Source organism: Malus sylvestris, chromosome 17 (assembly GCF_916048215.2).
Source record: "Malus sylvestris chromosome 17, drMalSylv7.2, whole genome shotgun sequence".
NCBI classification, from domain to species: Eukaryota; Viridiplantae; Streptophyta; class Magnoliopsida; order Rosales; family Rosaceae; genus Malus; species Malus sylvestris.
In genome coordinates, this window is record NC_062276.1 from 21,566,019 (window position 1) to 21,590,248 (window position 24,230).

The 24,230-nt window shown below is 36.7% G+C and overlaps 3 protein-coding genes across 4 annotated transcripts; all 3 read left to right on the top strand.

Moving 5' to 3' along the window:
* Positions 1-1,887, top strand: LOC126612130 (protein transport protein SEC13 homolog B-like). Of its 2 annotated transcripts, none has more exons than XM_050280440.1 (2): positions 1-161; positions 742-1,887. In XM_050280440.1, the coding sequence occupies exon 2, from the start codon at positions 753-755 to the stop codon at positions 1,656-1,658; it is 906 nt and encodes a 301-aa protein (XP_050136397.1). In that variant the 5' UTR covers positions 1-161; positions 742-752; the 3' UTR covers positions 1,659-1,887. The 2 variants fall into 2 exon arrangements, with proteins under 2 accessions (XP_050136397.1, XP_050136398.1); XM_050280441.1 differs by having other exon boundaries at positions 31-161; positions 722-1,887.
* Positions 1,888-8,172: 6,285 nt separating this feature from the next.
* Positions 8,173-13,374, top strand: LOC126611885 (uncharacterized). The gene is made up of 2 exons (XM_050280204.1): positions 8,173-8,291; positions 12,834-13,374. Exons 1-2 carry the CDS (start codon positions 8,173-8,175, stop codon positions 13,372-13,374), a joined length of 660 nt encoding a protein of 219 aa, XP_050136161.1.
* A 757-nt stretch (positions 13,375-14,131) lies between these two features.
* Positions 14,132-15,808, top strand: LOC126609882 (GATA transcription factor 9-like). Its single transcript, XM_050277817.1, has 2 exons — positions 14,132-14,515; positions 14,888-15,808. Exons 1-2 carry the CDS (start codon positions 14,219-14,221, stop codon positions 15,575-15,577), a joined length of 987 nt encoding a protein of 328 aa, XP_050133774.1. The 5' UTR covers positions 14,132-14,218; the 3' UTR covers positions 15,578-15,808.
* Positions 15,809-24,230: the final 8,422 nt, after the last annotated feature.

Sequence of the window (24,230 nt, forward strand, 5' to 3'; positions counted from 1 at the left end):
AATGGGCCTAATTTCAGCAAAAGCGTTGTATGCATAGAAACTGAAAGCACAGGGAAGTCTTCTTCCTGTGCGAGTTTCTTCGTTTCGCAGCAGCAGACACAATTCGCAATCCGCTTCCTTCTCAAACTGCGTCGTTTGGATCCCAATCTTTGCTTCCCCAGGTTAGATCCCTTGCTCTTTCACTGCATTTCTTGTAGAATTTTGGATTGGGTGTTTTGTTTTTGTTGTAAGATTGTTATATTAATCCGTAACGAATTATTGGATTTTAATCAATTTCTGCGTTTAATATTAGCTTAAATCGATTAGGGTTTGCATTTTTTTATATCCCAATCCGTTGCGTAGTGTTTTAGCATGAGTGTGATATTCCTCTTAGAGATCTCAGTGCTGAAATTTTGCTGATTATATTGAGTACATAATTTGGGTATTTGCTCTGTCTGTGTGTTTGTTTGTTTGTTTGTTTGTTTGTTTTTTGTTTTTGTTTTTGTTTTTTTTTCTTTCTGATATCGTTAATTTTAATGCTGAAAACACGAAACCATCTTGCTTCTTTCTACATTTTGATATATTGTATCGAATTTTCTCGGCAACCAAACAGATGGGTTTTTGAGGAAAAAAAACTAATGATCTCGTAATTGGAGGATTCGGGATTCTCTGGAGGGGCCATTAGAATTTATAAGATTATAATTATTTTTATTGAATTTTCGGTGATCTTATTGATCTGAAGTTGTTGAAACATTAACAAAGGAGTGGAGAAAATGCCTGCACAAAAGGTTGAGACTGGTCACCAGGACACAGTCCATGATGTGGTCATGGATTACTATGGTAAGCGCCTCGCCACAGCTTCATCCGACAACACAATTAAGATAATTGGGGTGAGCAATTCGTCCTCTCAGCATCTTGCAACCCTGACTGGTCACCAGGGGCCGGTTTGGCAGGTTGCTTGGGCTCATCCAAAATTCGGGTCTTTACTTGCTTCCTGTTCTTATGATGGGCGTGTCATACTGTGGAAGGAAGGTAATCAGAATGAATGGACCCAAGCTCATGTTTTTGATGACCACAAATCGTCTGTGAACTCGATTGCTTGGGCTCCTCATGAACTCGGTCTTTGTTTGGCGTGTGGTTCCTCTGATGGGAACATCTCAGTTTTCACTGCAAGGTCGGATGGTGGCTGGGATACCTCAAGGATCGATCAAGCTCACCCAGTTGGTGTCACCTCTGTTTCTTGGGCTCCCTCAACAGCCCCAGGTGCTCTTGTTGGTTCTGGTCTGCTTGACCCTGTTCAGAAGCTGTGTTCCGGTGGCTGTGATAATACTGTAAAGGTGTGGAAGCTTGGTAATGGCGTTTGGAAGCTGGACTGCTTTCCGGCTCTTCAAATGCATGTTGATTGGGTCAGGGATGTTGCTTGGGCACCCAACTTGGGACTGCCAAAATCTACGATTGCCAGTGCCTCACAGGATGGTAAGGTGATTGTATGGACTGTGGGCAAGGATGGGGATCAATGGGAAGGTAAGGTGCTACATGATTTCAATGCACCTGTCTGGAGGGTCTCATGGTCGCTGACTGGAAACATATTGGCTGTGGCTGATGGGAACAACAGCGTGACATTATGGAAGGAAGAAATAGATGGCGAGTGGCAACAGGTGACAACGGTTGAGCCGTAGAAACTTGTTTTTGAAATTTTGCTTCTGTTACAGCACATTGTATCTGAACCTCTTTATCAACATAGCTCCTTTCATCAAAGTATCATAAAATTGATCACTTTTGATTAATGTTGATGAACCCGAAAAACTTCCTACTATGTCGCTGGAGAGATATCTTTACGAGTAATAAGCAGTACACTCAGTTTGACTGTTTTGTTTTTATTGACATTTGGATGTGGTTTGATTTGCATGATCTTAGTTTCTTTCGATGTTTATCAAATTCTTTTGCAGCCGCACATTACACATTGCATACTAACTTGCAAGTTACTCTAACTACTCAAGGTGATGTAAGTTATATGCTTGTTTGTGCATTTGTCAAATGAAATGAGGAGCCAAGTTCACATCTTCATGTTCTTCTATGTTTTAGTTTCTATTCAAATAAAGGTCTTGCGGTTTTGTTGTTCATATTGATGGTATGACGCCTGCGTATTGTAGAATTGTATTACATAACGAATTATATGTGTTTGTGTGTGTTGCAAATTCGTTGCATAAAGTGGCTGGGGCATTCTTCGAGTCCAAAATTTGTGTTGGGATACCAAGGTCATTAATCATCTTGTGTTGTGGGGAGGATGGGTTTGAGGCTGTAGCAACTTCTTTTCTTTTCTTTTCTTTTCTTTGTGCATTGTCTTCCTAACAATTCAAAACCTTGAAGATCAACTAAATTTGATCTGGACATTTGCATGTTATTAATCAATTTGTGTTGTAGAGGGTAAGGGTCTGTTTGGTAATCATTTTATTTTCAGTTTTTAGGTGTTGTTATTAGAGATAGAAAGTAACTAAAGGATGAATGAATTAAGGATGAGAAGGGGGTGTGGTACCATCACTCTTCACGTCTTTATCCATTCATCATTTTCCTCTTTATTTACAACAAAAAGTGAAACCAAAAACAAAAAGGTTATCAAAAGAGGCCTCAAAGTTACAGATACATCATATGTTGAAAAAGACACTGAAATTAAAGGCTAATTTCGTTTATGTCAACAAATATTTTTGACATTAAGAATCCCAAAATATTAGTTTTCATTTATTTATTTTATTTCATATAATGTTACTTCTTCTTTGACATCAATAATGTGCCAATATTTTTACCAATGATATATAAGACTCCTGCAAGTTCATCGTTTCAGCCCTACATGCTCCAAAGCGTGGAATATTTGTCTTGGAGGATGGAAGTGTAATGATCTCAAAGGGTTAGGCTTATGCAGGCCTAGCTAGATTCATCAATCTGTAAACCCGCCGATTTTTTGCACTATGATTGATTGCCGCTGATGAGCTAAATCTAACAAAACCAGACATATATATCGATCGATTTTAAAGGTGAAGCGAACTGAACTAGACAAACAACAATACCATATAAGATCGTATGACAACGAAAAATTATTTTCTTGTACAAATTATGTATTTTACCACGTAATATAGAGTTTTAACTATATACAACTGACCTGGAAGTCTGAAAATGTTTGCTTAAAACCCAAGTAATCATTTTTTTTGGTTCCCCTTGTTTGTTTATAAATTTGAAGCTACCAACAAAGGTTGTATAGTAATAGTAGTAGCACACGTAGTAACTGAGAGTCTGAGAGAGTAATTAGCATTTAACCAAACCACTAATCAAGTTTAAACCATGCATTAAGGAAAGGGGCATGTGACAAGCACACACATGCTACCATGTTAGGGTTTAGACATGGTAAGCATAATGCACGTGTGAGGAAGCACGTTAGGAAATTGGCCTCATCATGAATAGTTTCCTGCCACGTGGTTGACCAGACCCTCTTGCATACGATAGATTTTTTAGTCAGCTCAGAATATAAGATAGTATACTATTTTTTACTATATAAATGGTAAATACTTGTGTTAAAAAATTAATGATACGTAGTAGTGTACTATCCGTATGTTCCAGACACAATAAAAAATTTCTTCTTACATACATGCAAAGAAGTTCATTGTTTTAGATTTCTAAAAAAGCCAATCAAAGATGGTGATGTATGGTAGAGGTAGACACACCAAGCCATTATTGTACTTGTTTTGGACGCTGAACTGGATTCCATGGATAATTTTTTCATAAATTTATTGTATATTTTCTAAGTTGATTATCTGACCAAAAAAAATAAAAAATGGAAGTAACTAACATTAAAATGTCGTCAAATAAGTTTTACAAAGAAAAGGAATATAATCCATATTTTTCCATTTGTAACTTGTTTAAATATATTTTTCTCTTTTTCTTTCTCATTTTATAATGTTGTATAAATTGATGGTTGTCCTCTTTATCTTAAAAGTCATCTTACAGCAAGTGGTCATCTACCAAAATGGTGGAGAAAGTGTTTCCCTTGCACCACTGTGTAGGTTCGAACTTTGTCGGTTCCATAATATAACATCTAATCTAACAAATCTAACGTTTAACAAAAAAGAAAGTCTTCCTACAAAGGATCATTATTATACGTGAAAATTAACAAAATTGACCATCATTGAGTCATTTATGTGATAATTTAGTATTTAAAACAAAACAATGAAAACATTATGTACATCTATTTATTTGATAGAGTTGAATAATTAAATAATGTTTCAACTCAGTTAATTATTTGTGTACATGGTCACCGATCAATAAATACTGGACTAGAAGATAGATAACCAATCTGATAATTACATTTAATCCGTTTAAACGATTGAAAATAAGATTTTAACTTGAGTACAGAGAATGGATCACATTGTTATATTAAACTTAACTAAACTCGCATATTCCGAGAAATAGATTATTGTGATCATCAAACTATATTATGTGATCAAACCAGAATGAGAAAATGTAGATTGACCCAAAAAAATCAACAAGGTAGAAGAAAAATTGGCAAAAAAAAAAAAAAAAACAAAAGAAGTGGAAGAAGGGAACATCCAAGCCGGAGGTGGCAAGGCGACTAGCCAACTTTGATTACTGCCATACTAGCATATGACTATACACTTTGTATAAACATTTTTTGCTTTTATTTTTAAAATAGAAAGAAGAGAGGGAGAGAGAGAAGGTTGGGGGGAGGGGAGAGGGGGAGTCGGAGTGGGAGGTTTTTGGATTATTTTTGTTATTTTTTTAATATTAGATATATTTTAAAATCAACAGTAGGTTAGATTTCGATAAAAAAAAGGTAAAATTTAGATCTGTAAATTTACATTATTGACCATCATATTTTTGTGTGATAAAAGACTAAATAATATTTTCATTATAATTTGGTTGACAAAGTGAGTTTTATTGGTAGTTTACATTATTGGGTAATTTTTCTTTTTTGAACAAACGATATATCTACACTAAGGGGGGGGGAGAGATTATGCTAAATCTCACAATGAGCTACTAGTAATGTAGTTTAAATTTTACATTTGTCAAGAATCGAACATAAAATATTTATATTGAAGTACCAAGTGGCATATTATGGGATAATTGATTGCAAAAATATTGAAGTAATTAGCATACACAAAGAAAAATAAAAAAAATTGAAGTACAATTTTCAACCCCGGTAGGTTGAGAAATTTTTAGTTGTGACGGGAACACGGATGGTACACCACGTATTTTTATGTAAGTGGTGGAAAATTGTAATTTTTAAGTTATTAATCTTTTAAAACACATAACCCACAATTTATATAAAAATACATAATATACTATTTCGTGTGATGGTCACGTTAAAAAACCTCTCATGTAGGCTATTGCCTATAAAATCGATCTGGTTGCATGTTTTGTCGCTGTGATTCCTCCAATAGTGTCCAAGCTTACAGCCGGATTCCTCTGCTCCTTATAATTTTTTGCCCTTTGGGAATTGTGCTTTTACTTTAATTAAGTTTTCTTCCCCCTCATTTTTCCATTATTTAAACTTGGAATTAACTCTACTTTCTACTGCTATTTGCCCTATCATGTTGTTTGTAGGGATGTAATATTCACGCATCCTATTTACTTTTCACATATTTTTTTAATTTTTGACCGTTAGATCGAAAGAATTAAAGAAAATAAACGAATATAAATAAAAAAAAGATGTGCGAGAAGTAATTTGGGATGTGTGGATAGCATACCCCTTGCTTATATTCACCACCCACGTTTAAGCACGATGCTTACAGCTCACTTAATCAAACAACGGTCTTGATCACTTCCACGTGGCCAGTTAGGGCAGGGTTTTCACTTTTATTGATTTTATCCTAATCGCTTCTTCCCTCATAATCCTAATGCTATTGACTAATTGTTAAGTTATGGCTAAACTCCCCTAATTAGATCAACAAATTTATGTTTCACGACCAAAAAAAAAGAGATGAAACCAAACATTATTTTACATGAAATTTAAAATTTCAATAGTACCCAACATATGTGTTTATAATTTTGATATTAATTTCAAAGTGAAAAGTTAAAAAAGAGTTTATGAGGAAATGACCTGATAAAACAATGGACTATACCTTCACTTCGGCTCATAGAAAAAGAGTGCAATACCATTTCTATATGCAAAAAGTGTTTTAGTATCTGAATTGTGTCATTTTATAGTACTTACTAAATAATTGACTAAGTATTTATTGAATTGAGAATATAGTAAAAGTAACATAATTTAGAAACTTCTCCCAATATTCTCTCACTACCTTCCTAGATTTGAGAATTCAAATGTAAGGAAAAAAACTTTGCCAAATTCTAAGCAAATATGCCCCAATTCCCATGAGCTTACCTTCCATATACTATCACAGTCTATAAGAAAATTAATCATTCATCGTTCAATCTTAATTATTAGTAAAAGAGAAAGGCTTTTTAGGTTTCTCGCGAACCCTAGCAGGGCGACTGGCAATTATCGAAAATTTTAGGGTTTCGCTCTTTCACAATGAGGAGGTAGGCATATGGGATGTGCGACTTCTGGATAATTCATGGTGTGGGGGAAATTCTTACACTTCTCTGTTCGGTGTTTAAGGCTTTGCACACGAAGTTGGGTCTGGGTCACAAACAATTTGATGTCAATGGAGGACATTGTGTCGAACTTTGCAGGCTAGTTTGCTATTACGGAGGAAGAACAGAAGGTGATTGTGATTGATAAAAAGAAGGCTTCATCCTTGAAGTCGTCAAGAGAGTGTTTCTTGTGGGAAGGGTATTTTCCTCTAAACCGGTGAACAAAGAGAGCATTAAGAGACCAATGAGGAATCTCTGGTGCCCTAAAGCAAATGTAGTTGTGACTAATTTAGAGGAAGATCGATTTGCCTTTGTATTCAATTCCATGCAGGAGCGTACCACCATTCTGAGAGGAGGATCTTGGTTATATAATAAGCAGTATTTACTGGTACTTGGCAATGCAGATAATATGGCATATCCTGCTAGGGTCTCGCTGCATTCTCAAGAGTTTTAGGTTCAGTTTAAGTGTTTGCCTATCTGTTATATGACTCGCCCAATGAGTAAGTTTTTGGGGAACCTACTGGGAGAGTATGTTACAGACCAAAGTCACAAGGATGAGCAATTTGGTAGTATTCTTAGAGTCAGGGTGTGACTGGATGTGAGGAAGCTATTGCGATGGTACGTTTCTGTACAACTGGAGGGCACAACTATGAATATTGATGCTCGTTGTGAAAAACTGTCATTAACTTGCTTTCTTTGAGGAATGATGGATCATTTTAAGGATCAATGCGAGCGATATGATGGTAAACGAGTGGACAATATGGCTAAACCATATGGTAGATGGTTCCAAGATGATGTGTTAGAGAAAGATTACAAACGACCTGCAGGTAAAAGGTTTGGGCTCGATTGTAGCACCACTGTCGAAGGAATTGGATGACCCTATGGATGAGGAAGCGGAGGAACCCATTTTGTGTGGGGAGAATGACCATATACCTGATCTTAATGAAGTTTTTAATGATAATGGTAGGTTAGCTGATACTATGGCATTGCTACCATATATGTTGAAGGAACATACTTGGACCCAACATGAGAATACATCACTTATTACTGAGGGCAATGTGACACTTGTACTGCAACCATTGCTTTTGTTTGAGACAAAAATTACACCAAGAGTGGGGGATGATGTGTTAGCTTATGAAGTGAACCAGGCTTTTACAGGGAATTTAGCACTTTCTTTGTCAGGAGATGATTATAGAAAGATGACTAGAAGGGATTACAGGGAACATCTGGACAATTCAGACGCTTAAGAGACTTGTTCTTTTTAAAGATTCATTGGTGATTTTTCTGTGTGAAACTAACAGCTCGAAGGAGCATATGGAGAGATTAAAATCATAGCTAAAGTTTGATTTTGCGTTTACAATACCAAGTTCGGGACGTTCGGGGGGTTTATGTGCCATGTGGAGAATGGAAGCCAATCTTTCGTTAAGATCTTATTCCTCTAATAATATTGATTTAGAGGTTAGAGGGATATGAGATACGAATCACTGGAGAGTTACTTTCTTTTATGGTTTTCCAGCTGAGGTGGAAATACATAAATCGTAGAGTTTGCTTCAACGTCTGCGGGATAATTCAAACTTGTCGTGGTGTTTCATGAGGGATTTTAATGAGGTTTTGCAGGCCGAGGAGCAGGAAGATGGTGATTTACGAAGTGAACGACAAATGGAGGGTTTTCGAAATGCACTCACATGTTGCCAACTACAAGATTTGAGGTTTGTAGGTAATAAGTTCACTTGGGTTACGACTAAGAGTGGTGTAATTAAAGTTTGTTTGGATAGAGTCTTAGCAACGCAAAGTTGGATTTATTTGTTTCAACATTTCAATGTCACCCATTTAAAGCCTACCTCGTTAGATCATATACCAATTTTGTTGGACATGATTCAAAAGAGGAGTTAAATTTAAAAGGACTTTTCGATATAAGGAAGGGTGGTTTGTTAAGGATGGATGTGGGGCTGCAATACAACAAGGGTGGGCGTCGGATTTTCAGGCCTCACCTATGTTCAAAGTCACGGAGAAGATTAAGGCAACATGAATCTAGTTGACTAACTGGGCAAAAACCATGGAATGTTCAATTCTTGGGGAAATTTCAGAAACGGAAGATAAGTTGAACTCTTTATTTGGACAACCTTTTGTCGAGACAACTATTGCCCAAATGCATGAGTTATATACCTAGCTGCATTCGTTACTTGCACAATAAGAAGTTTTTGGCGTCAGAGGTCCAAGAAAAATTGGCTATGGCTTGGTGATCAAAATACGAAGTTCTTTCACCAAAAAGCAAATCGACGACAAAGGAGAAACGAATTGCATGGGTTATTTGATGAGGCCGAGAATTGACATAAGGATAAAATGGGTATGGAGGCTGTTATTATGGAGTATTTCACAAAACTATTTGACTCCAGGGTGCGACAGATCCGAGGAAATTTTGAGGGTTGTGGCTCCTAAGGTATCATCATAAATGAACCAAGGCTCTAGGACTTGACAATATGTCACTTGGTTTCTATCAGAAACATTGGGAGTTTGTGGGACAAGATGTTTGTGATAGGGTTAGGTTTATCCTTTCATTTGTGCATATGCTTAGGAAAATTAACTATACACATGTTACTTTAATTCCTAAGAAACTTGATCATACCTTAATGACTCTACTTTGGCTGATTAGTCATTTACAAGATATTTTTTTTCCAAAGTTTTTACTAATAAGATAAAGGTCATCTTGCTGGATATTGTATCATCCTCTCAAAGTGCATTTATTCATGGATGGTTAATTTCAGATAATTGTTTGGTAGCTTTGGAGATTGCACACTATATGCATAGAAAGAACAATGGGTGGAATGGGGTAATGGCATTGAAGTTGGATATAAGTAAGGCTTATGTTCATATTGAATGAAGTTTTCTGGAGCAAATGATGATGAGGTTGGGATTTGTAGAGGAATGAATAAACTGGATAATGATGTGTGTTACTACAGTTTCTTATTCGTTCAAACTAAATGGGGAGCCTGTGGGTTTTGTACAACCTAAACGTGGAATTCGTCAAAGAGACCCATTGTCACCGTTCTTGCTTGTTTTGTGTGCCAAGGGTTTATCTGCATTGTTTAATACGTGGGAAGCACAAGGCCGAATTCAAGGTGTCCAGGAGTGTGTACAGTTGAAAGAGCTGCTAAAAACTTACGAACGGGTGTTTGGGCAAGCTGTTAACCTTTCAAAAAGTAGTATGGCCTTTAGTAGAAATTTAATGGACACGGATGCACGGGTTTTGTCTAATTGTCTCGGGATGGAATGAGTGGAGTATCATGACCGGTATCTTGGCATACTAGTGTTTGTTGGACAATCTAAGAAAGCTACGTTTGCATATCTATATGTGTGTGTGTGTGTGTGTGTGTGTGTGTGTGTGTGTGTGTGTGTGTGTATAGGACTGTCTATGGAAGAAGTTGAATGGCTGGCATGGTTCTTTGTTGAGCAGTGTTGGCAAATAAATTTTGATAAAAATTGAAGCTCAAGCAGTTCCATTGTACACGATGCAGACGTTTTTGTTGCCTAAGTCTTTTTGTGAAGAGTTGAACCAAATGGTGGCACAATTTTGGTGGGGAAAGGAAGCAGGCAAGCGTCGAATACATTGGATTAAATGGAAAAAGCTGTGTAAACTAAAAAGTGAGGGTGGCTTGGGATTTAAGGACTTATATGCTTTTAACCTTGCGTTGCTTGCTAAGTAAGGGTGGAGAGTAATACAACACCTGTAGTATCTTATTGCTCAAATATTCAAAGCTTGGTACTACCTTACAACAGATTTTCTGCAGGCTCCAGTTAGACCAAACTTATCTTATTGTTGGAGAACTGTGGCGGGATCCAAAATAATTATTCAGAGAGGTGGTAGGTGGAGGATTGGAGATGGCCTATGAATACAAATTTGGGGGGACAGTTGGTAAGGGAGAATTTTTATAAAGTTATTAGCCCCAGACTGATGGGGTGTATCCCTCTCTCCCTGTGAGATCGTTAATTGTGAATCATGATGGAGTTTGGTGGAATATGGATTTAATCCATAGTTGGTTTTTGGAGGATGAAGCACACTTGATTTTGAGTATTTAATTAAGTTTGTTCAATCTGGACGATACTATGATTTGAACTAAAGAACCCAAGGGTCTGTTTGCAACTAAGAGTGCTTACTTTGTGGCAAGAACGTGGCATGGTATTGGTGGGGATGAGCCCATGGGATTTGTGATAAATGAGGAGACCAAGTTTTTATAGAAAGCTTTGTGGTGAGCTATGGTCCCGGGGAAAGTTAAGATTTATGTATGGCGTGTTTGTCTGGATGCTTTGCCATCTAAGGTGAATTTGACAAAAATACGAGTTCTTATGGAGGATATTTGTGGGTTATGTGATAAAGAAGTAGAGACAATTAAACATGCCTTATTACATTGCTCTAGATCAACTGCTATTTGGTTTGTGAGGATGGCCTATGTGGTTGGTTGGCATTTATGGTGCAAGCGTTATCTAAGGACAATGTGGTGGTTGGTATACTCCGGCCGGTTCCCAGTGACCCATTTCTTTGGGCCTCACCCGTGGCGCCAAGCTCTATAGGCCCAAGTGAATCGACTTCATGCAGCGGCCTCACACTCGCTGACTTCTCAGACTACCGATGTGAATCTTCTTCCCGCGATTCTCCAAGCTGTGAATCTCCTTTTCCAAGTTCCCTTTTGCTTCTTCTTCCTCTGGGTCTTCTCAATCTTGACTTCTCTCTAGCTTGTTGCAGAGTGGAGTTGACAAAAAATGTAAAGCCGAAGTCGACGAAGAGGATGTGACGATACCAAGCTTGGAGCTTCGGTCATTGGGTCTGGTTTAGTAGGCGAAAAGCTACAGTCTTTTTGTTTGAATGCTACACTTTTCTTTGAGAAGCTGAATGACAACCCATTAACAGACGGGATTTGCAGAAAGTCCACACTGATCTTCTTGAAGCTTTCTTTTTCTCTTCCTTATTCTTCAAGGGATTCGAGTAAACGTTTTGAACTTTCAAATGGGTTTTCTGAAATCTGAAATGGGTTTTGCTTAAAATTGAAGAGAAATGATTGGAGTGGGAGTGAGAGATGTGGTGGGTTTATAGTTAAAAGAGTAGAGAGGGAAAGTGAGAGATGAGATGGCTCTGTGGAGATCATGTTCGTCTGTTTAAAAATCCCTCGTTTGAGCAACTATCTCATTGCCTTTATAGATGGTGCAAGATTTTTGGAAAGGAAAGCCCTTCACTTTGAAATCACAGGCTAGATCTGCTGAGTTCTCACCAACAAGAAACATTTCCAACTCAGTTCTGGTAAGCTTATTTTTCGTTCTCTTCACTCTAAATTTCAAGTCTTTCTCCTTACTATCTCCCCCTTTGTATCCTTCCCAGCTTCCATGATCTTTACGGCGCAAAGAAAATAGAGGATTTCAAGCGGCGTCAAGCAGCACGTGTTTGTGAGAAGAAATCTTGGGAGATTGATGGGTGACTTTGTAAACGGTGTTGCCGGAGGAATCGAGGAAACCCAATTCACCATGTGGAAGGCTGGGATGTTTCTGGAGACAAAGAGATCGACCAAGATTTGTGAGCTCGTGGGATGAACAGAGGCTGAAGCTGGAACGATGTCAGCCATTTTACAGAAGCAAGGGATTCATTTGAATTTAATTGAGTTTTTGGGAATTCTAGAAACTGGGTTGGGTTGATTTATTTGGTGTTTGGTTCTTGGGTTTCTGCAGATTCACGGTGGTGAGATGAAAAAAATGAAAGAGAACCGACATGATTTTTTATGTCGACTCCCACAGACGACGCCAAATGTTGATACACAAAACCGGAGGGGTCTTGGAACAACATAAATCTGATCGTGAATCTGCAAGAAAGTAAATAACACAAGATGTATCATGGTTCACCCCAATGTTTGGGCTACGTCCACACCGATATTGTATTTCTCTGTTTGTGATAGGATGAGAGGGTGAGAGAGTCATTTCCTATGGCCTAAGAATTGGCCTCCCTTAACGAGGAGAGTGAGGGGTCCTTTTATAGAATAAGGGCTCCTCACTTATTACATAATTGCTCCTTCATTTATTACATAATTACATTTGAGTCTTCCGAGTATTTATACGAGATCTAAATACGGAGGCCCTAAGTATGGTATAAACACTGCCGTTTTATTATGGAGTAAATTGAAGGTGCAGAATGAGCTTTTATGGAATGGTGTAGAGGTTTCCCCTTTGGACACCCAACTTAAAGCTCAAACTTGGCTGTGAGAATACAGAAAATGGAATGAGGTCAAATCGCACGACATCACGGAACGAGTTCAGAAATGGCAGAAGCCAGATTTTGGTTGGATAAAATGCAACTTTGATGCTGCTTGGGATGAGATTGGATCGCGTAGAGGTATTGGGATTGTGGTAAGAAACTCAGAGGCCGAGTTCATTGCAGCAATGGTGGTCTGGGAGAATGAGATTCATTCTGCATTGCATGCCGAGGCTGTTGCTGTGCGTGCAACAATTGTGTTTACACGGCAATGGTCAACTGAACATGTGCAGGTGGAGGGTGATGCTCTTATGGTGATATTCGAAATCCATAATGAAGGAACAATGCATCACGACCCTTATGAACATCTGTTTGCTAATACATGGCAAATCCTTCAAAGTTTCAAGCAATGGAAGGTTTCATTTGGTCGAAAAGATACGAATAAGGTGGCTCACCGCCTAGCAAGATTTAGTTTAGCTCTCGATCACCTAGTTTCTTGGTTCGAGGAACCTCCTGATGTAATTTCTGATTTATTATTGAAAGATAGTATTAGTAGTTAAGTTTGGTGCGGGATATCGAAAAGATTTTTATTAAGGCCCACTATTAGCATCCTATCCTCACTTTCATATGTACTTCTCTATTCAATGAATATCGTACTTCCATTAAAAAAAAAAAAAACTGAACGGTAAATAACTGTAATTTTCTTGAAGTATGGTGTATAAGATAACAAAACTGCACTACACATTTTCTAGTTCCTAGACGAGGTTTTGCAAGACCGAGTCGGATGGGCCGAGTCACCCGACTCTAATCCCATGGCACGTTGACTATGGTAAATTTGGATAAGGTCCGTTTATTCACAATTACATTTATTACCCATCCAAATATTGTCAACCATATTAATTTTTACTTTCATTTTTATTTTCTTGAATTTATAAGATAAAGGGGGTAGGGGTACTCAATATTTTTGTGATATTCCTTTTCACTTGTAAATGAAATAAGTTGATAAATTCGATACTAAATTAAATTACTTATTATGTAATTTAGCTGAATTCTTACATATTTCCAATATAAATATATCCTTTTATTCGAAAAATAAAATAAAATAAGGACGTGGGGTGGGGGAGGTCGGTCCAAAAAGCACGTGACAAGGGTGGAGGTGGTGTCAGCGATCATGTGAGGACTTTCATAAGGGTTCAACTTCCCCTTCCTATTGTTTAATACAAATCTCTCACCATGCAAAATCGTGCTCCAATTTCCACTTATTTACACCCATACCCGTCTCCTCTCTCCTAAAATGTTAAAACCCCCCCACGCCCCTCCATTATCTCTCTCACTCATCACTCTCACACTATCCAAGCAAACTCTTTCTCTCTCTAGAAATTTTCACTATCAATCCCTTCACAAATGGAACTGCCCGAGTTCTACCTCGGCGGCTACTTCAACGGCGGAGCCACCAAGTTATCGCCTGAAAAGAAGCCTGCCAGCGGCGATTTCACCGTTGACGACCTCCTCAACTTCTCTAATGAAGACCCCTTCGTCACCACAGCGGACGGCGGCCGCGGTTTCTTTGACCCTGCCGCCCATTCCTCAGCGGTCACCGCCGTTGACAGCTGTAATTCCTCGGTCTCTGGCGGAGAGCCTCAGTTCTCCGGCAACCGGAGCTTTGGCGACTCTCAGATCTCCGGCGACCTCTGCGTTCCGGTAAACCTCCAATTCCATTAATTCGTGAATTCTAATGATATTCATTAATTTTTGGCTTCTGCATGCAATTTGCATGATCCTGACGTTAATTTTATAATTAACTATTTAACAAAATAGTTTATTTCGGGAATTGATAATTAAAATTATTTTTATTTTCAAATTATAATAAATTCATATGTAATTGTTGTCCTGAAATGTAATTCGCAGGACAGGAGGATAATTCTTTATATATTGCATGCAATATATAGAATATACGATGATTACGATCACCACATTACTTTTATGTTTGATTATTATGTAAAATTAATTAATTATTTATTGGCAAATTAATTGCAATTTTTATTAATTTGTATAATTAAAAATTGATTGCAGTACGACGATTTGGCGGAGCTGGAATGGCTGTCGAACTTTGTGGAGGATTCTTTCTCAGCAGACAAGGATTTACAATCTCTCCAGTTCCTCTCCGTAAGCAACACAACCAAACCTCAAACCCCCGAAACGTGTTCATCCTCCGAAACGCCTCAGAACGCACCGCTTTTCCCCTCCGAAACGCCTCTCCCGGGCAAGGCTCGAAGCAAGCGCTCACGCGCCGCCCCCGGAGACTGGTCCACGCGCCTCCTCCACCTCATCACTCCCAACAATGACACCAAACCTCCCAAAACAACATTGCATAAGAAGAGAGATGGTGCCACCGGTGGGGGCAATTCGCATTCGGGTTCAGACTCTTCAGGCCGAAAATGCCTCCATTGTGCGGCTGAGAAGACCCCGCAATGGCGAACTGGGCCCATGGGACCTAAAACTCTTTGCAACGCTTGCGGCGTCCGGTACAAGTCAGGTCGGCTTGTGCCCGAGTACCGGCCCGCCGCGAGCCCTACTTTCGTGTCGGCTAGGCACTCCAATTCGCATAGGAAGGTTCTGGAGCTCCGAAGACAGAAGGAGGTTCAGAGATCACATCATCATCAATTTCTGAGTCAAAGTTCCATTTTTGGCGTATCCAACGGTGGTCATGATGAGTACTTGATCCATCATCATAATGTGAACGATTTTCGGCAGATGATGTAGTGGATGCTAGAGTAGGATAATTAAGGTGGACCTCTCTAATTTTAACATGAAATCTCTAGCTTAATTTGCTAATTTTTTGGCTGTTAAAATTTGAATTTGTAGTCAAATGTTTTAAGGGTCATTGGGAAAAAAATTGTAGAATTGAAAAAAAAAAGTAAAAATTGGGGTTGGCTTTGTATTCTACTTTCTTTTTATTGCCGAATTTGGCAAATTTAGAATCAATTTTATCTACATTTTGTTCTTTTGATAAGTTTAATAAAATTAACAAATTTTGTTTATTGAGGAACAAATAAAAGAAGAAGAATGTAACAAAAAATAAATAAAGAAGAAATGTCAATTTACTAATGTAAGTGTGATGTCAAGGACTCGATAATATTTTTTCCTATTTTTTAGACCATATATCAACCATATTATAGCCACAAAGGATCGAGTTATATTTTACTAGTATGAAAATTAAGTGTATATATAGTCTTATTTGAATGTGATGTAGTTAGGACATTAGTCCTTATACATTACGGTTAACTATACTTTGGACAAGTTAGGGACAATGTCAATGTTTATCTTGATCGGATATTAAATACGATAAGTTCACATTATCATCAAATAAATAGTCTGTCACTCCCATGATGAGGAGCTACCAAAAGTTTGTCCAATTTGTATAAATTTCCATGAACATATATAGCATTTCCTAGAACTTACGAAATTTGGAACATATAATTAAAGTGCAACATGCAAACTTGAAAGGAATATAATATATGTGGAGAGAAAGCAAAGTTCATGTACTGGACTTGTGATTGATCAGTGGCATCCTTTTGTGAATATCGAGGGCCCAAATTTCATGGCACATTAGGAGAATATTAAGGCAATACAGCAGGAATCAGCAAGGTAGGAGAGAGAGCATGGAATTCAGTGAGGAATTTATAAGTATTATGTTGATACATCGTCTTGTGTACGTACCATTTTAAATATATTAAAGTGAGTTTTTTTTGTTAAAAAGTGAATAGTATCAGAATTTTTTTACTAAAGTTTCTTTGAAAAGAACAACTAATGAAAATGATTTGGAAACTTTGAGTTTTAACAAAAATAACAAAATAAAGGGTAAAGTGAATAGTACCAAGATTGATTTTTTAGTGTTAAGATGAACAGTACCAGAAACTTTTAACTAAAGTTCTCTTTTTAAAAAGCTTGGGAAACCAATGCAAAGCAAAGAGAAGAGACGAATGGAGAAAGAAAGAGAGGAGGAGAAAGTGCGTAAAAATTTGAAAAGAAAATTATAGCAATAGTCTCTCAATTTTAACTCAATTGGAGTAATGATTTTTAAAAAAATTCATGATTATTAGTCCATTAACTCATCAAAATGTGCATCTATGGTCATTTTCTTCAATTTTGTTAGAATTTTGTCAAAATGAGTGATGTTGGAATGACTATTGCTACAATTGGGTTAAAGTTGAGAGACCATTACTCTAGTTGGGTTAAAGTTGAGAGACCATTGCTACAATTTTCTCATTTGGTTTTCTATATTTGCCCCTTGATTCAGCCTCGTGTGCATGACACGTGATTCGTTTTTACGGAAATTCTAACAGAGTTGACGAAAAAAACCATAGCCACACGTTTTAATGAGTTAAGGAACCACTGATCGTGTTCCGGAGGGACCAGCCATTGTACTTCTTAGATTTTTAATTGAGAGACCATTACTCCAATTGAGTTAAAGTTGATGGACCATTATTATAATTTCCTCAAATTTAAAGGGGGAATTTGGCATTGGTTGCACAAAGTTGCTAGCAAAAATTAAGAGATTTTTTCATGTATTCAGAGCACAAGTCGGTGAAGCACAATTTGTAAAGCTCACATCATAATATAAGTGAAGGAAGTAAAATTTTCAATGTCTCTTTACTTATATTTATAACACATTATGTACCTATCATCTTGTATTTAGTTCATTGAAAAACTTCTCCAAAAATAATGCGGGAGGGACACATGTGGGGGATCAATAAACAAAGGATTAGGTACACCTGGGGACTGATTTAGCTGTCCACCCGATCCTAGACATTTGCCCTTCCATGAGGTCCCACTGTCTTATTACTTATAATTAGATTAGTTGTTTTAGGGGTTAATTATTTTATTTTTTTCTATATCATATTTGCATTTGTTGTGTTGAGTTTGTCGAAATTTAACAACTCCATGTGTGACTGTGTGGGACTATGATTTTTCCTCCTTTTGTTCTCTAATTGACTTCACTCTATGATTTTTATTGTAGGAATGATGAACTTCAATTACATTTGGGCAACTAAGGACATGTTTGCTAATTAAGGAGAAAAAGGGAAGAAGGAGAAAGAAAAACTTGATTTTTTTTTATTACAATAGATATTTTACACGAATTTAAACTAAAGGAATGGAAATTGGTTTGAACTTGAACACAATGGGTTGAGGAAGAAAGCCTTAACCACCAAGGCAATCTATCACTTACGGATGTAATTTTCATTTAAACATTTTTTAGTTTTAGTTTATATATGTATGATAAATTTCCTCTCATATCTTTTCTTGATCACTTCTTTCATTGTTCTTATCTTTTTATTTTCTTTCTCATCTCTTTTAATAAACTTAAGGCTTGTTTACTTATTAGCAATACGGAAATAAGAAATCGAATAACTGCGGCACGGGAAAATTAAGAAAAGGAAATTGGATTTAACACCTTCTCCTCTAGTTAATTAAATTCCTAAAATTGGGTTATTTCATTCGGATTTTAGATAATCTCATTACTGATTACATACAGGTAAACACGAAGGAAGTCATGAAGGGAACTCATTCTCTCTCTTTTCATTTCCATTATTGATAAGTAAACAAGCCCTTAAAGAAGAGAATACATTATATAAGAACGTCACCACATATATATGTCTAAATATGTACAATAAGTGGAGTGAAGAATGAGAACTACGACCGCTTTAGACAATGCATGCAGCAGAGATATGTATATGCCCACTTTACATAACACTAATAATGCACACATGCATGGAAAGAATGTGATGGGGGCTTCAATTCATTGAGACAATGCCAAGTGCTGGGCCATGCAAAGCGAAGATGGGTACACATGCATACCCTTATCCTCCTATTCCTGCCTTTGAAATCCAACAACACACATTTATACGTACAAGACTGCAAGGGTACGCAAAAGTACACATATATGTACACCTATGCATTGTTACTATTCTAAAAATCGGCTTAGGCAGTGCTTAGGCGCTGAACGGTGGAGCCCCACCCCAATTTTGGACAAGGCATTTGAAAAAATCGACTAGAAGCTAGGCGGGTTAGGCGGGCCTAGGCGGTCCTAGGTGGCCCTAGGTGGTCCTAGGCGGTTTTTTTTATATATATTTTTATATTAATTGTGTGTGTTTTTTTTTTCTTTTTTGGTTTCATGATTGTATACTTATGGTGTGCCTAATTTGCAAATGATGGATTTACTACAAGTTCATCCAATAGTGAAACAAATTGAAGCACATTTGAGGGGATACATACAAAGAAAAGAAATAAACTAGATACAACAAGGTTAAATAATTTAGTCTATATCTAATCAATGCAAGGATCATGATTCATGAACAAGAAGAATTTAGTCTATCATCCAAATCCTCCTCATTATGATTATATGCTTATTGTTTTTTAAATATTGAATTTTTTGGATGTATATAATTTGTGTATTCTTCTACTTCTATTTTTGCATTTTATAATTCTTTTATTATCCATACAAGTATAATGTTTTTTAGGTGTAAATAGGCACTTATTTATAAGATATATAATAAATTTACATAAATCCGCCTAGCCGCCTAGGCACTAGGCCTTGCCCGCTGCCCTGACTAGTGCCTAACGATTTTTAGAACCTTGATGGTTGCTTTCTTTTTACAATCAATTCTACTTTAATTTTCCATTATATGTATATATATATGTTTTAGAGATATTTGTCGGTTTGCTCCTTGAACTTGTATAGAGTTGTCAATTTCCTGAACTTTAATTTTAGTCAATTACACCCCTGAACTTTTATAATTAGCCAATTCCCTCAAGAACTTTAACTTTAGCCGATTACCCCCCTAAAATTTTGTACATAGCCAATTCCCCCTCTAGTGTTAGATTTTAAATTTTTTATCCATCAATTTTCCATTCTTTTTGCCCCCATACAGTTGTCATTCGTTGTCCCCGTGATCAAAATGAATGGAAAATTGGATGATTTTTTTTAAAATTTAGTGTTATTTATAAAAGTTCAGGGGGGGGTAATCGGCTAAAATTCAAGTTCAAGAGGGGAATTGTCTAATCATAAAAATTTAGGGGCTAATCGATTAAAATTAAAGTTCAAGTGGGAAATTTACAGCTCTATACAAATTTAGGGGGCAAATATGCCTATATTTTATGTAACAATACTCTACTCTAATAGAATGACTTAACATGAATATAAAACTTCTCAAATTCTCACTTATTGATGAAGAAGAATAACACCAGTCGTACACAGTTGATATAGAGAATAATCAATATGAGAGGATAGGGCACATTGAGCGGAAAATGTGAATTGGAGGAAGCTTCCGGGGGGATTGCATGTGGGATGATGAATGAAACCCAAGCACATGGTGTACGTGACGTGCATGCCCTGCATCTGCTTCTGTTTAAATTGGATAATATATCCAAATTTCAGAATGGCTTTGCTGCCCAGTTGTCTCGAAGATCTTTTAACCCCCATGTTATATTTTGTTAAGAAGATATGATCGATATGTTTCTTGTCCCCCATCCCCTCCAGTGCTATCTTCTTATGACTTTCGCCCTCTCTCGGGTGAGATATTCACATACCCTATTTTACTTCTCACACACCTTTTTAATTTTCGGTTGTCGGATCGGATGAATTGAATAAGATCTAACAGACATAAATTATCAAGGGATGTGTGAGAAGTAAAACATGATGTGTGAATAGCAGACCCCATTTATTACAAATTTCTACTACCACTGTGCATTTTTTACACTAGTTAATTACTTATAAGTTAAGCTGTCTATATGTGTTTATGTATATAAGTACACATATGTTTTGATTCTTAACATACAACGTGTTACAATTTGCAGCTGGAAGCATATATAACCATTAATCAGTGAGTCAGTATATAGAAAGGTCATGAGATAAAAGCTGAGCAGGAATTAATCGATTAGAACGAAAAAAAAGGGGTCCTTTTGGGATAAAGAAGCCAACATGGAGCACAAAATTGGTTTTTCAACATGAAGAAAATATGCCCAATAAAAGGAAGCTTGTAATGGTAATGGCCTAACCAATTAGGCTTCTTCTTTTTCTCCCCCCTCAAATTATGTAGTAACAAGATAATTATAATAGGAACACACACCCTCAAATTATCTTGTTACTAATTTATCACAGGACAAGTCTGTTGGACAAATGATTTACTTTTGAACACGTGACAAATATTTATTTGATGAGTTATACCACTGAAATTATATATGTCTTAGTTGCATGAGAGAATCTCTCTCCATCCGTTTTTTCGATAGATGATGAACTATTTGATGAGTGATGCCGTCGGACAGCATTCCATGCAATAGGAATCCCTACATGACGTTTAGGGCCGGCCCTAAGGGTAGCCGGGGAAGGCGGTCGCCTAAGGCCCCCAAGTTTCGGGGGCTCCAAATTTTTTTATACATCCTGTATATAACATATAAATAACAAAATGTTTAAAACTGTCGCAAATATTATTTTTTAGCACATCGATTTATTTTTAGAGTGTTGATAGACCAACTTCATTGTTCTATTTTTCCAGCAACATTCTAATTTCACTCACCTTAAAAAATTAAAAAATTGAAATGTTATTTTCTCACCCTTTATTATTTCTAAAGTAACCTTTAATATATATTAAAAATTTTATACATTTTTTTTAATCTATCCCATCCTTAATCGCAGCACCACATTCACGGTGCAGCCGAAGCCCCAACCCGCCTGCCCACTCATCCCCATCTCGCAACCCATCCACCACCACCTCTCAATAATCAATATCTTTGTCCCCTACCCACCACCACACTCTCTCCTGATACCTACCCCTCTGCCACCGAAACATGTCCCCCTTTTCACGCCATAACCAAATCCTTCTCCAACTACATGGCCAACCCATAATAATTACTCTAGATAGCCCCCAACCCCTATCCTCATTTGGGATTTCAATGAATGTCATCCAACCTAAACCCTAGAACCCAACAATTTTTTTTTTATTCAAATATGTGGGTGTTCAAAAGTTTCTCGATTGAAGTGGTTATAGTAGTTGATGGTGGCGCAGTATTTACATGTCAGCTGCCCAATTATAAACAAGGGTTTAAAAGTATTTTTCTAAAATGAATATATGTCAATAACATTTTGATTACAAGGTGGGTGAGAAATGGGGTGAGTTTAGTAGCACTCTATTTTTATACTAAATGGAGGGGAGTTTGGCTAAACCACACAATGATCAACCTAATTTGGCATCAAATTCACCATCCACGCAATTCGAACCTAAAACATCTTACTTATGATGAATATCACCAAATCATAATACTGAGTGACTGATTGACTGTTATTTAAATTAAACAAGTAACCTATACTTCCCATAAATGTAGGAAAATGGTTTTGAAGAATCCGATGCATAGGATAGAAGCATGATGGGACTTGAACTCACAAGTTCTTTATGACGCATGACTAGGATTTAATAACCACCTTGCAAGGATTTTTAGGGTTTGGCCTGAGTAGATCAGGGATTTTACTTGATGTAATCAAAATTTGTAACTAAACACCAGTTGAAATCTGTGAGGGTGTTGGCAACCGCCAATATCTTCAATTTCGATAAACAACACTGAAGTCATAGAATTAGCCGACCAATGAGCACTTTCAATTTAGATAAACATCATTGCTTTGAGACGGACTGATTATCTAAGTCTCTGTCAGCAAATAATCTCTAAGTACTTGTTGGAATAGGTCATCTTATTAGTCTAAAATTTCATCAACTAATGATAGCTCGATCAAGAAATGAAAGGAAGCACGCGAAATTATGTACAATCTTTTATTACATTCTTATTTTATTGATTACATTCCTATTTTGTTTGTGCTTACGAAAATGGCATATCCCGTTGACGGTAGAGTCGAAACCGAAACTGCATGGTTAATCGCTGAAAGATGTTTTCTTGTGTGGAAGAAATTTCATGAAAATTATAGCAGTCGGTATGGAACTAGTCGTAGGAAAAGTGCACTTACTAGTTACTAATATGATAAAAAATTTGAGTTTTGCATTAGGCAAATATAGAGATGCTCAGACAAAAGCGGTGAAAATTTATCAAGGTGACACAAATATTGGGGATGAGGTAAAAAAATTTCTAATTTTTTTATTAGCACCTACATTTATTTTTTTTTGAAATAATTAATTTTTTCCCACTTTATTTGTTTTAGTTGATGCAAGCAAACAGTTGGTACCTAATTTTGCCCAAATTCATCACAAGGTTCAACCATCACAAATGTTGGAAAGTTGTGAAAATTTTGCCTAAAATACTGAATTATTAAGCTTGTTTCTAATGTTGTTCCCAAAAGACGACGCTAAGAGGTGAGACTGACAGGGAGAGTGGTTCATTTTATAGAAGTCAAGTTGAGTATGCAAGGAACTTGAGATTGATAAAAAAGATCGAAAAGCTATGTTCATGAAGGTTGACGACAAAGCATCACCAAACACACAAGCTTTTTCAAGGCACAAATGAAGGAAAGTGACAAGAAGAAGAAATCTTTTCCATGATGACGGACATGGCATCTCGAATCTTAGTGAAGACGAACCTAGCACCACAAATTGGTCTGGGTACATATAATTATCAGGTTATCTTATTAGATTTTTAAGATGTACCCGTTTTTATTTGAGAAATAGAATTTAATTATAATGTTTCATTGATTTATGAAAAAATAAAAATTAACAAAGCACTTTAATTAAATATAATAGAACTATATATTAAACAAATAAATCTCGAATAGTTACAAAAATGTCCTTTAATATTTACTCCTCATTATTTGGGCTTTAATTAATATAATCGCAGATTGCATCCGCTATATTAATTGAACATAGCACCAATTAATTTACTTTTGCTCCTTATATTGTTCTTTTGCACTTTCCGAATTTACAGTTTTGTGAATTAAATCTTTGAAAATCTATATGCGCAGGTTTGAATCCCCAAGCATGTCGTAGGTTTGGGATATGTCACTTGCGTTCGAGTTCAAATCTTTTTTCTCACAAGTTAGATGAAAGTGGAGTATTCACCAACTTGCATGGTCGGTCTTATAATTCTTGTGCGACATAAATAAAAAAGTGTACATGTATAATTGTGTATTAAAGTCAATTTTGATGCTCCCAAGCTACATGAATAAAAATGGTTACACCATTCACAGACTGTACATACATCATTGGATTTAGATTCATTGTCTCTGTTAGACTAAAAACTTGAGGGTTTTAGAAAATTGGAGGTCTTGTGCGGTAACACTACATGCACCATCCTACTTAAGTTAGGGAAAATAATACTGGTTTTTTGGATATTCAGGATAGAACTACCTGCAACTTAGCCGGGAGGCAGGAAATGGGTTTTTGGATATTTAGGGTGTGTGAATAGTTGAATAGAGAATACT

Bases quoted from the DNA above. Each gene is read 5' to 3' on its own strand.
- LOC126612130 (XM_050280440.1), top strand. From the start codon at position 753: ATGCCTGCACAAAAGGTTGAGACTGGTCACCAGGACACAGTCCATGAT.
- LOC126611885 (XM_050280204.1), top strand. From the start codon at position 8,173: ATGAGGGATTTTAATGAGGTTTTGCAGGCCGAGGAGCAGGAAGATGGT. The intron at 8,292-12,833 runs GTTTGTAGGTAA...GTGAGAATACAG, and splicing joins TGCCAACTACAAGATTTGAG to AAAATGGAATGAGGTCAAAT.
- LOC126609882 (XM_050277817.1), top strand. From the start codon at position 14,219: ATGGAACTGCCCGAGTTCTACCTCGGCGGCTACTTCAACGGCGGAGCC. The intron at 14,516-14,887 runs GTAAACCTCCAA...AATTGATTGCAG, and splicing joins CCGGCGACCTCTGCGTTCCG to TACGACGATTTGGCGGAGCT.